The following is a 15,254-nucleotide window of genomic DNA, read 5'->3' as shown; positions in this document are numbered from 1 at the left end:
GCTTGTTGGTATATCACCATCAAGTTTGACTGCATGTTGGTGGAGTTTGCAGACAAACAGATTTGGTATAAAATACATAAAACAATGGGGCAAGGGATACAAGTGCTTTGCAGATACCATTAAAAAGTGGAATACCTGGTCAGCCTAATTAAAGATCCAGACTTTGCCAGTACATCAGGTCCTCTGTGCCTCTTCGTTGTTTTTTATTTTACATTTTATTTCACTTGATTTAAGTAGTCGATAAGTTCATAGTTTTTCATGTTTTGAAATATGGTTTTATTTTAGCATTTGTTTGTGTTTGTTTTGAGGTAGACCTCCTCCTTCGTGCTCCAACAGGGCAATGACCCCCCCACTCCATGGCCTTCCTAGAGCTTCAACCTCGATCATACTGAAAATCGGGCAACAATGCTTAAGAGTGTCTTGAAACCAAGTTAAAGGAATTCTGCCATGAGTGTTAAAAAAATCTATCCAGAAATATGCCAGAAGCTTGTTGATGGATAAAAGTGTCTGATTGACGTGCAACTTACCAAGGCAGATTTAAACAAATAGTGTGGGTCTATGTATACCATATGTATACGTGGTACAAAGTCGTAACTCGTGGTGAGCATACGTAATCTTCTGACTACAACTGAAGATCATTGATTTTTTTTCTTTTAAGGAATAACACATCTTTTAATCAAATGTTTGATTTATTGATAAACTGTACAAAACATACAGTATTTTATAAAGGTAGGTTAACATGAAAGCTCAATGGGAAATAAACATAAACAGTGTTACTATCAGAATTAGGGATCAGTCTGAAATCTTTTATTTAAGTTCTTTCATTATGTTCATTTTGACCTCATATATTCAGAATATATTCTGCAAATGTGATTGGTTTAAAATTCGTTGTCAACAGTAGGAAACAGCAGCAGTAACACAGTAATTAGATTTCAGAATGGGGAAAAAACATTTAAAACAAGATAAAAGTAAAATCTCAGCAGCAAAAACAATGTGAAAATGTACAATTACAACAGAAGCTAAAGGAAAGAATATTCCAGCAGCCAGACTGGACTCCTTCCATTCAGTACCATTAGACTAAATACCCAAATAAATAGTAGATTAGCAGATTAGTATCTTGAGTCACAGGATAAATGACAAGTGTTTGGAAAAATACCAACACTACATATCTCTTCTAGCATTTGGTTCCAGCCTCTTGGGTCATTTCAGTAAATGTAGGATTCTTTGAAAGCTTCATTGACCAAATGACCCTGATCTATTTAAACTACTTTTCTTACATTTGATTTTTTTATATCAATTACAACAATTCTCCAATCATGTCACTTCAAGACAGCTCATGGATGTCCTCTGTCCGCAGTTAATAATCTCAGTTGACAAATCCATTTCAAGAAAATCTGGAGTATGGGTTTTGTCCACTTAGACCTGGAAAACATTAAACAATCAGTAAGAGTTGCCCTGATTTAAATAAATCGTTTGATATATTCACGCAAAATGGTAACTATGAAGTCAATGCCAGATTACGGTGAACGTAGCTTAGCACGGACAGGAGTAAATGGCTAGCCTCGCACTGTATTGTATCATAGCTAAATAAAAACTTACCAGCCTCTCTTAAACTTTTATATTTAGCTTTATGGTATACACCCATCAGCCATAACATTACAAGGACCTTAGCAGGAACATTTAGGTTGTAGGTTGGGCCTCCATGGATCAGACTCCAGGAGGTGCTCTTGCAGGATGAACTGGAACAAGTCTTGCGACTGTGTCTATCTTTTCTGCTCAATTAACCCTGATACTATGCGAGTGCCAGTGCAGAAGTAATTACTCATTGGTGTCTTTTGAAAATCATTCATATTATAGCAGGCCTGCAAAGTTAACATAGTGTTATGTGTTGCCCACTGGGGTGATTTCCACTCAAAGAAAACCTGGAGGACATAATCTGATGCTTTCTCTGAATTTCTTGCAGTAGCCAGTTCCATATCCATAAACATCTGAATTTCATTAGTAGAAAAGAGACATTTAAATAGTATAGCTCTGAACTCTCTGGACCTTATGGACACAGTCAGACAAGCTCTTTTTTCCCCTCCCCAGCAGTTATGCTAAACTGGGCAAAGTGCCTCATACTGGTAGCACAATACAGAATCAACTTTCTTAATCACGCGCTCTCATATCTACTAAATGACATTACAGGTGTAAAAAGAGCCACATTTTGTTTTGTAGAGTAAGTCATAATTTAGATGCTGTATAGGTAGCCGATTGCTGACACACACAGACTAACAAAGAGAAAAGCTCACCATATTTCTGCCTGATTTCCTGGTGTCTCTGCTTCATCTCCGCCCTCCTGTAAAGACAAAACATTCTTCCATAAGTCACAGGGCGACGACTAATGATTTTTCAGAATGTCAGACTCGTGGAAACAAACCAGTTTGGGCTGATAACAGTATGACGTCTGCATTTTTCCCCCTCGTGTGTGTTGAAAGAAAGCGATGCTAATCATAGCTATCAATGCAAAAGGTAGCCGGTGTGTCGCACCTAGTGCAACTATTACAGAACCAATAAAAGCCCAAAATGTATAATTGTTGTTTAGAGGAAATACATGTAAAGTATAGAGAAATAACTCCAATTTGTATGTGTTTATAGCAAATATTTAATGTTAGCTGAGAGAGATGCTGTTCTATAGGAAGAAACTTGGTCATAAAGACATGGTGCTGAACTGTAGTTTTGTTTTTTCTCATGATTTTTGAATTTTAATTATATAAACTAGAGATTTAGGCAGCAATTTAGAGTCCACCAACTCTTTAAAGCCACGTTTTGTTAAGTTATAGCTATGGATGTATCAAATACAGAGACCAACCAGTCATAGGGGGTGAAACAGTATTACAAAACAAAACATGATATTGCCACCTTTCGTCCTGCTTGGTTCTCAGCTTATTGGCCTGCCGCTGCATCTTGGCCTCAGACCTGCTAGATCTGAAAAAACAAGACCAGTGTTAGATTTATGTAGTAGAAGGAAAAGATTGCTGATTATTACTAACAAACTCATAAGAAAGCAATCATTGCAAGGTATATTTAAAGAAAAGCAATTTAGTGGCATTCCTAGTGTGAATAAATGTGGGCAAGTGTTGTGAGTTTAAGATGGGGTTGAACCCTGCAAACGTAGAAAACTTCTTTTTTTTTTTTTTTTTAAATTACCACACTTTTCTGAACTGAATCAACTTTAGTTCAGCCTTAACTTAATAAAACAGCATCTGAAAGTCAAAAATGGTGCCAGATGTGGATGACCTATGAATCAGTCAACTGCCAATTGCTTGACAAGGGGGTCGAGTTAAAGAGTGACAACAGAGTCCAGCAAGAACAGGAGAAGAATGAGAAAAGAGTAAATCAAAGAATAAAAATATGCCATGAAAAGCACAGACAGGCTCCACAGTAGACACATTTCACTGATTTTAAACAGTTTCACTTCAGCTCTTTGTAGTTATAATTTCACTTTTCTCTGTGGCTGGCTCATGAACCAACAACAGCAGAAGCAAGAGTAGCCCACAGACTGGATGTGTCACATGTTTTTGACACAGCCCCAATCCACAATAAACACTCTCTGCAGGTAGACGGGCAGTACCTGACTGCCTGCAGACTGCCTTTGTGCTACTTCACGCTCACGCATAAGCGGAAACACTCCCATTTTCAGGATTGCTTACGTGTAACATAATCATTTAATTGAAGGACTTGATGGGTAGTCAGTACATATCTTAACCTGTTGCACACAACTAATAATATAATTGCTACAATGTATTCTACCAGCATCACACTGGCTGGAATGAGAGGGTTTTGTCAACCAGAGCTCACATTACACTTACCCGATGTTCTCACACTTGCAGCAGCAGAACAGACAGACCAAAAAGGCAATGATAAGAATGCCACCAACCACTGACAAGGTGATTATCAAGATCTGGAAGTTCACTGCAGACAGAACCAGAGTGACAATGTCATTCAGAAATCACAAATTTATCTTCCAGATAGAAAATTCTTGTTCTTCCTCCTTCATTAGGTTGCGTTTAATTTCCTCTTCTCAAACCAAATCATTCTACAGATGTACTGAATAAAACGTTAATGTTTTTTGACTCACTGATAAAAATAACAAGGATCAAAGACAATTTTAATGTTTAATATGCAAATGTACTTCTGTAAAAAGTTCTGCATCAAGATTTTAAAGATGTAATAGTACAAAAGCATGTGGACAAAATGAATGTTAACATGAATGGGTTCCTATTTTACTACCAAACTATTGGATAGCACGCTTTGTACAGGGAGAGGCTGTCACGGTGAAACAGGATAGGGCTTTCCCCCATCCCGCTATTGTCTAAAACGTATCTACACGCTGAAGCACTTATTCAAAACAAACAACCCCAGACGCAAAATCCACAAACATGGAGGGGTTTTTTGTTTTTCCACTCTAGTGATTTAGTGAAACTTTCATCTACAGCAAATCAGGATAAACTGTTCCAATCTTCATTTGTGAAAAAAATAAGAATTATGAAGATGCAGGATCTTTTAATCTCTATTTGTAAGTTTTGGGGGGTTTTTTAGGAAAAAAAATAGTTTTTTTAAGAGAAAGAGCCTTTAAATATAACTATTTAGTTTTTATTTATCCTTGGCACGGTGCTGATTGGGAGCCTGTTGCAGTAGCTCTTGTTCCAATTTATTTATTTTGAAATTATTTCATAACCTACTAAAGTGGATTTTTCTTGCTCCTTGTAGTTTATGTGGAGGTGAAATAGCCTAACAAGCCTACTAGTGGTTTTTCGTATCACTACAATTTCAGCAAGTCGCAGAAAGGGGCTCTACTGCCCGGAGCGAGGCCTGTAAACCTGGGGGACCTATGAGGAAAATGATGGAGACGAAGCTGTTACAGCCAGCATCATGGGGAATGTATGTGGCTGCCCAATAACATGGATTAGTTCAGTGAGCTGATTAAGAGCAGAGGGAACACAGTGAGTGTTGGAGTAGCAGCAAAACACTGTGCACACAGTGTGACTGTACCTGGCTTCAGGACTTTAGTAAGATGTGTTATGTGAAGGGATTGCACAATCCCAGACATTTTATCTGGAACACTGAAGTGCTAGCTGTGGGAATGAGTCCATGTTATGCGTAAAGGGAATTAATTGTTGCTGTTGCATTTTGATGCTGAGGTCAGCCAAATGACTGTGGCTATAGATCCTCTCTGCACCACTTAATTAACACCTCATCTAACATCTGTTTCAGCTCAGCTGCCACAAGGACAGACGCAGAAGTTCTTTGCTACCTCATACCACAATACATGCCTTCATTTTAGGTTTAACCTCCTAGTATAGTATCACATTTAGATTTTAATCCATAAAGCACTTGACTTTCTTGTATTTTTCATTTAACCTGAGCTCCTTCTTTGGAGTAATTTTTAATTTTCCAATTTTTTATCATGATTGGACTGATGCAACACAGTAATTTCTCAACTTCAGGGACATGTAAGTATTTTTGTCTTATACAAGAATATCGTTTATTAATTATCACTAACACACAGAGAAAAAAAGAAAGAAAATCAGCAAATAAGCTTCAGTCGGACAGTGTACTGGACAGCATATTTAACGACTTTAATTCAATTAACTAAATGTTATCAATGTGATCAGCTTGTGTGTGTGTGTGTGTTTTCTTACTCCAGCAGAGTCCCCATCGTGCATCATTCAGAGGGCAGAGCGCATGGGGTGGGAGGATGGTTCTCACTGGATATGTTACACATGACTTTGTTGTGATGCACCACAAGCACTGTTTAAAAAAATGTGCACAATGTCCCTATTAGTTAAACAGAAAAACAAAAAAGGAGGTATGCAGGCTAATTACAGGAAATTACCTTTTTTAGGCTGTGTGTGATAGGCACACACAGCCTAAAAAAGGAGCAGGGTGAGAATTCATGAGATCAGTTACTTCTCAAACCAGTCAAACAGGTCTGGGTTGGAGGAGGAGACATCTATTCTGACCATGCACACACACAGAAACTCTGTTAACCCAAAAAAGAAATCAGCCAAGCAGAAATAAAACGCTCTCTCAGCGAACTTACCGTCACATTTTTCAGACATTCCTCACAGCTTGTCCCGTTTTTCAACTCACACACTGTAAGTCAAAGAAGTTAATACAATCGAGTTAAAGGACATAATGGGCAAGGTGGAAACATTTTGCCTCAAACGTCAAGGCAAACATGACTGCAAAACTTGTCGAGTTTAAATGAAAGCACCATGAGGAGCAGATTTAAAAAGGCCTGGCATGTGCCCACTCTGGTTTTTGCAACTACTGGTAATCCTCCTGGGACATTTTCCATGGCGACTAAGTACAGCAACTACACAGCCTGTGGAACCAGTCATGTTATTATCAGCAGACATACACAGAACAACAGCCGGGTTTGTGCGAGTGAAGCCATGCATCTGTAAAATGGAGAAACAATGTCTCATATTTGTGTGCCACAGTTTCTCTTAGTCTCTGCTCTGAAACAATCAAGCACCCCAGGGGCTGAAAAAGAGACTCCTTGTTCCTGTTGAGAGGTTTCAACAGTTTTCAGAGACAGGAATCTTACACAGACACAATTCTACCAACAAAGTTGTGTTTTTATTCCTTTTAAGCTTAAATGTGGCCGGTACGTAAGGTTATCTAATATATTTTATAATAAATAGTTTCAGTGTAGAAAATGCAAACAATGACATTTTAATTCTAGATGTTTGGGTGCTTTTCTCCTCAGTTCAAGGCTTATGAAACAATGCTTTATGAATATAATAGCCCTTAAAACTGTTGTGACTTTACTGAACAGATAAAAGACTCACATTCGGGGTTTTGAGCAACCTGCGCGTAGCTATAAAGATAAAAACAACAATACTACTAAAAACAATAATAATAATAATGAATTAGAAAGCAGCTACATCTGATCAAAAACAAAAAACAAAGATTTTCAGCTTAACTAATTCTTCAGCCCCCACATTCACCGATTCATTTCCTACCGTTCTCAGGTGTGGACGAATCGGCGAAAACGCTCGCCAGGCCGAAACCAAAGAGAAGAACAGCCAATAATATCCGTAAACCCATCATCCAAGACCGTAGACTCAGATTCTCCTCCAATTTTTTATGTTTCAGAAGATTTTAGAAGACAGTGTAAGCGCAAAAGGAGGAAATGCCTCGGCTGCTCCGACAGAAGTCTGAAACCTGAGAAGTGAACTTGCTGGGAAGGAACCAAAAGCAAAATCCTGACGCACGCTCTCTTTACGCACCCAAACAGACAAAAGAGGGAAAGGCGTTGGCAGAGCGCAGTGCATTTCGATATACGTCATTTAAACTATGCGCTGAATAAACGGAGTTTACAAAAATAGCTGCTTTGACACACACAAAAAGTATATTTTTAAAAAGTCACAGTTAAAACATTAGCTTTTTTCCTGATGGATCATACCTTTTTACAGCTGTTTCGTTTAATCCATTCATTCCCAAGCTCTGTGTTGGCCTCCCACAGTAGGAAAGTGACTCTATAACAAATGCTAACACATAACAGCTAATTGTTGTAGAGGACTTCATGAGCTAGATGTTGTTGGGCAGCTTAGCTCCTCAGCTCTTCTAAAGCTTCCATATTTTGTTTCAACAAATTAGATGATAAACTTCATGAAACGAACAGGACATCCAAAGGCAAAGAGGTTTGGAGCCCTAGTGCCAGCACATGCACAGCTCCCTGAAAAACTTCCACTCTGTTCAAAAATAAGTACACAAAGATCACGGTAAATATAGGACCATTTTCAATAATTTATTAAAGCATAATTTTGTAAAGCCAGTTACAAATAAAAAAAGAACACCACACATATCTCTCTCTTTCTCTCTTTTTTTTTGTTGTTCTTTTTGTTTAAACAAGCACAATGTTTTACTATGTAAAGGTGATAATAAGCGTAACACAAGATAAGAGTGGGCCCCACTTTGGCCGCCTGCGGCTGATAACAGGACCCTTTGTGATGAAGTTGCCCTTGAAGACAGATTTGTAATCAGAATTTCCATTAAGAAACATGCTGATCACATTTCAGCAACTACAGGGCAAGTTCTTCTTACTCAGTGTAATATCAGTGACAGACAGAACCACAGATGTAGAATAACCAGATCTCACAGCTCCAGGGTCCTCAGGATTTATGGCTTGTGAACTTCAATTTTTCAGTTTTTCACTCCTTTTTTTTTTTTTTAAGATTAAACTAAATTAACCAAAAGTTCAAAGTGGAACCTGTGAGTGAGTTCTGCTTATTCTAAATCTACAGGCAGGATCCCAGTGGGCTGTGTGTATGCTTTCAGGCCGTAGCTATGATTAAAGACACTGAGGTTATTAAAATTTGGAGAATTTTAGCAAATCTCTGCATTGTACACTTACAACTTTACATGTCGTAGAGACTGATTTCAATATTCTTAGACTTTAAATTGTTATATTTAAAGAAGCAATTCAGGTTTTTTTTCCATTAAATCTGTGGATAAATTTATTTTTGGTTACTGGGCAACACTTCAGAGGGGTTGGAGGGGTTTTGGATTCACAGCCTCAGTTTTTCTAAAATCATCGCTGCCACCCTGTAGAGTATGTGATGAACTAGAAAAACAACAACATATTTCACCTGAAGAACTTCACTTTAGTGTCTGGTGTGAAAAGCCAAACCAGATCTGTCTTTGGGGCAAATCCTGAAAATCTTATTGCCACAGAAACAAGTTTAGAAACTTCATCTAAACCAGATAAGACAAATAACTGGAGCATGTTGTCATGCTGGACGGTAACTTTCCATGCTATGCGAGCACTCCCAGTGGATATCTGCTTTGTGGGAACACTTTGTTTACAGTGCTCTCTGCAGGTGTTTGACATGAGTGCCATCTAGCTGCAATGCACAGCATCAGGTGACCTCACTTCGAGTCCAAAGAACACACGCACGCATGCACACACACACACACACACACACACAAAGCAGTGATGAATTTCAGCATTCCAAGTGCACAATTAAACTTTTTTCAAGCCCGTGTCCTCACAGTGTCATATCTGCTTCTTGTACACTGATGCCGAAAAAAAAGAATAATCAAAAGCATATTTTCATTCTTCCTGAACAAACTTTGCAACACATACAGCACAATAGGAAATAAACAACCCCTCAACCCTCCCCTGATATTCCATGCTTTTCCCGTTAACTCACAATTACAACACCATTCTTCGCAAAAGTTACTCATGTAAATTCATCTCTTTTTTTCCAAGGAATACAGTAGTATCACTAGTATCACTTCAGTAGTATCGCTTCTCTTTTCCCTTCTCGTATCCAACAGTTTACGCCATTAATACACTCACACACACAGCAGCAATGCAGACACAGCACTTTAGGTTGGCTAAGATAGGGGGAATACAATAATAACAGTATTATCAGTAATTGTTTAAATAAAAATCACATGTTCATAAATAGGCTAAAAACACAGACAAACAAGGTTGTGTGCATTTTTGCTTAAGTCTCCTGATCTCTGAAGAAAAAAATGAGAATAGCTTGAGCAGATGAGGATAGACAGGATTTCATGGCTCCAATTAATTCTTCAGAGTGAGTCCAACAAATAACAACAATGATAAATTCATCAAAATGCTCTTAGAAATATGACCACGATACCAGCCAGACTCACTATAGTCTGTTTCCTTTTTTTTTTTTTTATCTTACTCTTACTTCTCTGTGAGTCACATTAATGGCACAGCCAGTGTACAGTATTGGCATCATATTCAGACATACAGTGGTCATTATTAACACCAATCACTTGCATGTATCTTACATGGCAGGTGTCACATTGCATTTAGTATGGCATTTATATACTGTACAGTGCAGCGGCCACCAAAAATGTAACAATAATTCTTATTATAATGTGTGATATACGATACAAAATGATACATGTTTGTTCAGTTTATGTGTGCACGTAGGCGAATATACACATTTATCCAGCTTGTGTGACATGTAGACATAAATAGGGAAAAGTTTGTTGGGGGGTTTTCTGGCCATTGTTCTGGATATTGTTCTTGCAGAGCCAAGTGAGGCTCGTAGCCATGCACATACTTTGGAGAGCATCCAAAGTAAATCTTTCTTCTCTGGAATATTTATAGGATTTTTTTTTTTTTTAAATACTTAAAGCCGCTTCCTTTGGCTGAGTTTTCTTCTTGTGGCCACACAGTGGCGCTGACGAGTGAGCAGGTGAACACTATGTTGTTTGGTGACGAATCACCGAGTCCTTTTCCTCAGACGTGACAGAGCTGATATTATCGATAACAGACAGAGAAAGCAAGCAAGAACAAGAATTTAGCATTTTAACTTAACAGCGACCGCAAACAAAGAGTGAGGATATATAAAGAGAAAGAGAGAGACTCGGAAATTAGAGGAGAAGTGAGATAGAAACTAACAAAACTGAGAAAGTGTGGCTTTCTTCTGTCTGGCAGTGCAATGGAGGTTGGAGGAGCCACCTGGGGCTGACTGGGACTGGGTGGCTGCTTTGTGCTTGTTGTTTCTGAATTTGTCCAAAAACGGAGAGTTTGGTGTGTGCTTGAACATCTACATGCAGGACTACTGCTGAGGGTTATGTATTTGATGGGACAGCCCCCCAAAACAGTTTTTTTTTTCATGCTATTTCATGTTACGTTATTAATAGATCTCCAGGCCAGTTGAGTGTGCATTTGGCTTCTGTGTCCACTTTTTCCCCATTTTTGTAATTGATGCTCATTCCCTGCTCATGATTCAACGTGGGAGGTTGAGCTGGTTGGTGCGACTGCCCTTTATAAAACACAACCAACCAATGCAAGGAGCCAAGGCGTCTGGTGTCACTAGATGGATGAACGAAGAGCTTTGACTGGCTGGGAGAGATCACCTGACCCAGGCACTGGCAACACTGGACACAGACATGATGCTGCAGCGTTTCTTCACCATCATGTTGATGTAGGCCCGCATAATCTTGGTGATCTCGCCGACCTAAAATGTGAAAAAGGAGATTAGTACATCCTAGATAAGAGGTATCAAATCCTACGCTGAGAAAATATGCTGAGGGGGGGGGTGATTAGACAACGAATGATGAGCTCTCACCAGTGGAGTCTCAAAGTACATCTCTCTCTCATCCACGATGATCTTGTAGGTGCAGGGCTGTGACGCTCCGAAGAAGGTGATGTGTTCGTACTGGAAGGTCTCGAGCGGTTTGGGTTCTCCTCGTTTATACACAGACACGTTGTCAGCGCTCACACCCAGCCACAGATCATGAGGGAAACCTCCCTCTTTACACTAGCAAGAGAGGAGAGAAGGGAAAAGAAGCAGATCAAATTTATTTGTACAAAGCTCCAAAATTGATCTTCTGAGCGTTTTTCCTCACCTCCACATCAAATAGGGTGGAGCCATATCCTGGCCACTCCTTAATGATGCTCATGTATTTCAGCATGGCCTGATGCTGCGGCATGCCCTGCAGACGAGTCCACTTCTCGAGCACGCTGGTCCGTGTTGCAGACGTCTCCTCCTTCACCCACATCTCAAGCATTTGCTCATCCTCCATCTGAAACAATCAGCGAATCCTCCGAACTATCATGTGTATATTTATTTATTTATTCATTTATTATTTAGTATAGCAGGAGACGGATTTCAGTGAACTTAAGATGCAGAATTGTACAAATCACTTTTGCAAAGTAGAATTTTAAAATGAAGTAGCTATATTTTCTTTAACTTTAATGAAAAGCTACTTTTTCCTCCATCACTGACCTTCTGCTTCTTCAGTGAACCAGTCTTGAAACTTCTCCTAAGGGTGCCATCCAGGAAGCTCGGAGTCTTTCGTTTCTCTACGCAGGGCCCGACACCACCTTGTCCTACTGCCACGCCTTTTCCATCTACAGCTCCAACACCTCCAGCCCCTCCAGCTCCACCTGTGACCCCCACACCCGGTTTGGTGGAGTGCAAAATGCGGTTGCGCAGACGTCCAATTGGGTAGACGCTCCCCAGGCTCCACCCGGCTCGACCTGCCCCATCACCGTGGAGATACTGAAGACGTAAAGCGGCCAGGTGCTGCAGCGTTTCCTCCGAGGCCGGGAAGTGACCACTTATCAAAGATTCGTGCGCCTGGGAGAGAGAGCAAGACAGTCTGCATTTCTGACACTTATATTTCCTGACTGGATCACATCTTCAGCAGGAAGAGAAAATATCAGGCTCAATTGGAATTGCGTTCAAATACTGCTTTTGTAATCTTACTAAAAATGAATACACCTAGTCATACATTCATGCCAGAGAACCAGCGAGTCAACAGCCACCACTACATCGTTCATGTAGGAAAGCCTCGTTTTACTTACAATCTTTAGGTCCTCGTTGATTTATCTGTGTATCGTTCCCCAGTTTGTTTAACCCAGACTTAGATTTTGATTGTTGTCAGGTGTCAACATTAATTAGTTTTGGTTTCTGGTTTTTACTCCTTTGAGATTATTATGGCTTTGTTCTTCATTCAAGGAGCTTTTAGATATAAAAACTACTTGATGTCACACAGTTTCTTACAGCTAAACCACAACAGAGGTCATATAATTTGGCACGATTACGAATTAAGAGGTTAAATAAGACATTTTAAGGGCTTTTTAATTCCTTTCATTCATGTTAAAAACATTGGGATAATCTTGGGACATTAATTTGAAATTTAACAAAGAAATGTTGGGGTCAAGAGCAGTTTCTTCCAGCTCAGAACTATCTTATTATCTTAGGAGGATGATGTTATTATCTTTTTCTTCACTGTACACTGGAGTTAGTCAATTATCTATCATCTATTAGTTATTCCAAAATTTACAGAAACATCCAGTATAAAGTGGCACTGTTTGTGTTTAAAGGCCTAAATGGTCTTGAACCTACATACATGACTGGGTCCCTGACGCAGGATTTTGAGTTTTCTTAGTTTCTTTTTGGATCAATGTTTTTTGTTTCATCTGAATCTTTAGTTATCGCATGGTTTGGGTTTATGAGTAATGTTTGCCTACTGTAGAGTTGTTGCTTTAACTTAGATTTGTTATATCATGAGTCCAGTTTTTCTTTCTTCTGTTTAAGTTTTCTTATTTGTGTTCTTGCTCACTATCTGGTTTCTGTTTTTGGTGATTCATATCATTTCATGCTTTCAGTTTATTCCTGCCTCACCTGTGTTCCCATGTTAAGTGGCCGTCTCTGTGCCCTGCTCACTTCCTGTTTTACTCTGGTATTTAGTTCACTCCTGTGTTTGATGTTTGAAGTTTTACTTCCCATGTTTTGGTATCATTCATTTGTTTCACCTGTTCCTTATTTTCTCCAGCTTTATTAGCTGTGACCAGATTAATCCCCAGAAGAATCATTGCAGTTTACTTTTTTCTAATTAGTTTTTATTCTTATTTCATTTTGACTTTTTAAGTACAGTGTACTTTCAGTTAGTTTGCTGAGTGGATTTTCTTGTTTCGGTTTAGTTTTTATTGTTTGAGAATGGTTAGGTTTATTAGTTTCAGTGTAAGTTTTGGTCTTTTTAATTATCATTGTATGGTGGACATATGTCAAAGGCAAGATTTAGGAAAATCAGTAAATATATTAAAATTAAAAACACAGAACTTTTTCATAGCAGTTGATTTAGAGTCTTGTTGATATCCAGAGTCTGAATAAACAGATACATCAGGCAACCTGTAATAACAATTTTGCTAAGCTAACAAATACTAAAATTAGCGATATTTCATCTATATTTTTATTTTACAGTGACACGGTGGTTAGCACTGTTGCGTCACAGCAAGAATTCCTGAGTTCAATTCTACCATCAGGCTGGGGTCTTTCTGTGTGGAGTCTGCATGTTTCCCGTGTTTACGTGGGTTCTCTCTGGGTACTCCAGCTTCCTCCCACAGTCCAAAGACATGCAGTTAGTGGGGTTAGGTTAATTGGAAACACTAAATTACACATAGGAGTGAATGTGAGTCCGATTGGTTGTCTGTCTCTATGTGTTAGCCCTGCGACAGACTGGTGACCTGTCCAGTGTGTACCCTGCCTCTCGCCCTAAGACAGCTGGGATAGGCTCCAGTGCCCCCCGCGACCCCGAAAAGGATAAACAGAAGCGGATGGATGGATACAAAACTGTTTCAGATCGTTTTGGTTTTTTTAAAGTCTAGTTTTTATTTTTGTTTAGTTAGTTTTAGTTGTTAGATCACTTTTAGTTAACTGTAGTCACCAGTATATTTGAAGCCTCAGGTTGCCTTATTTTTCTGCCCTGTTGTGCTTTTTGTTCTCTGTTTGTTCTCTTTTGCCTCTTTATGTTTCCTCCTGCTTCGATTTATAGACATTGTTGTCCGTCACTTGCTGAACTTCTTCTTGTGGATTTGGGTCAACCTTGACACCAACCCGAGACACCCACACTGACTCAAGATTATTAAGGTTTATTTCTTAATAACTTTTGAGAAGCTTCTAGAAGCTGCTAATCTCTGGAACTCTGGAAGACAGGCTGCTGTTGTGTTATTATGTAGAAATATTGTGAATGTGTGTAGGATTAAACTTTATGAAAATTTCATTAATTTTATTCTAAAGCATTTTGGTTTTAAAAGTGCTATACAAATAAGATTTCCTTGTTTTCTTTCGGACATCCTTTAGAGTTTTTTACTCATGCCTGATCTACCTTCTGTTCTTCTTCAGCAATATTTTTTAAAGCTCACCTTTTTTGGTCTCACCTGCTTCTTCTTGTGTCAGCATTTAGGTTATCACTTTGAGCTAAACATAATAATTAGAGTAAATCTCACCTGTTCAAACATGAAAGCAAACTCCACTCCCTCTTTGGGCATGCTCTCTACATCCAAGAAACAGTACAGTTTAAAGTAGAGTTTCCATTCTCCTTCCTCCTCCTCTTCTTCACTGCCTGCCAGTCTGAAAAATAAAGGAAAACATGCCATGCGTTACTGCAAAGTGTACAACAAAGACACGGTTAAATGGACGGCAGTGTTTGTTCACAAAGACTCGGATACCTCTCGAACTTGGCCAGAACATCTGCCACAATCACTCTGCTCTCCAGAGCTCGGTCTGTGAAGCTGTTGTGCTCAAACAGAGAAAACAAATTCTTGCTTTCCTCCATGGCCAGACCTCTGATCAGCTTCTCTACAACCTGCAGTAACAACATTCAGACGGCGTTTAGTATTCCCATTGAAACTGATTTATTTCATCTTGAAAGGGTTTTTCAAATAATTCAAAGATCACTTGCAAATCACATGCACCCAGCCT

The 15,254-nt window shown here is 39.1% G+C and overlaps 2 protein-coding genes across 5 annotated transcripts in view; both read right to left on the bottom strand.

The window, feature by feature from the left end:
• Positions 1-785: 785 nt before the first annotated feature.
• Positions 786-7,308, bottom strand: pttg1ipa (PTTG1 interacting protein a). Its single transcript, XM_026152785.1, has 7 exons — positions 7,014-7,308; positions 6,086-6,138; positions 5,685-5,793; positions 3,852-3,954; positions 2,902-2,967; positions 2,292-2,338; positions 786-1,422 (listed from the first exon to the last, which is right to left on the bottom strand). Exons 1-7 carry the CDS (start codon positions 7,099-7,101, stop codon positions 1,385-1,387), a joined length of 504 nt encoding a protein of 167 aa, XP_026008570.1. The 5' UTR covers positions 7,102-7,308; the 3' UTR covers positions 786-1,384.
• Positions 7,309-7,780: 472 nt separating this feature from the next.
• Positions 7,781-15,254, bottom strand: part of myo10l1 (myosin X, like 1) — a 47,714-nt gene continuing 40,240 nt past the window's right edge. For all 4 annotated transcript variants that reach the window (XM_026151790.1, XM_026151791.1, XM_026151792.1 and 1 more), the window contains exons 38-43: positions 15,002-15,138; positions 14,780-14,903; positions 11,772-12,125; positions 11,392-11,568; positions 11,112-11,303; positions 7,781-11,000 (exon numbers count right to left, since the gene is read on the bottom strand). In XM_026151790.1, the coding sequence (XP_026007575.1) occupies positions 10,896-11,000; positions 11,112-11,303; positions 11,392-11,568; positions 11,772-12,125; positions 14,780-14,903; positions 15,002-15,138 (1,089 nt within the window). In that variant the 3' untranslated portion in view covers positions 7,781-10,895. The remainder of the gene's footprint in view (positions 11,001-11,111; positions 11,304-11,391; positions 11,569-11,771; positions 12,126-14,779; positions 14,904-15,001; positions 15,139-15,254) is intronic.

This window comes from Astatotilapia calliptera, chromosome 19 (assembly GCF_900246225.1).
Source record: "Astatotilapia calliptera chromosome 19, fAstCal1.2, whole genome shotgun sequence".
NCBI classification, from domain to species: domain Eukaryota; kingdom Metazoa; phylum Chordata; class Actinopteri; order Cichliformes; family Cichlidae; genus Astatotilapia; species Astatotilapia calliptera.
This window is presented reverse-complemented; position numbering and strand designations above follow the sequence as displayed.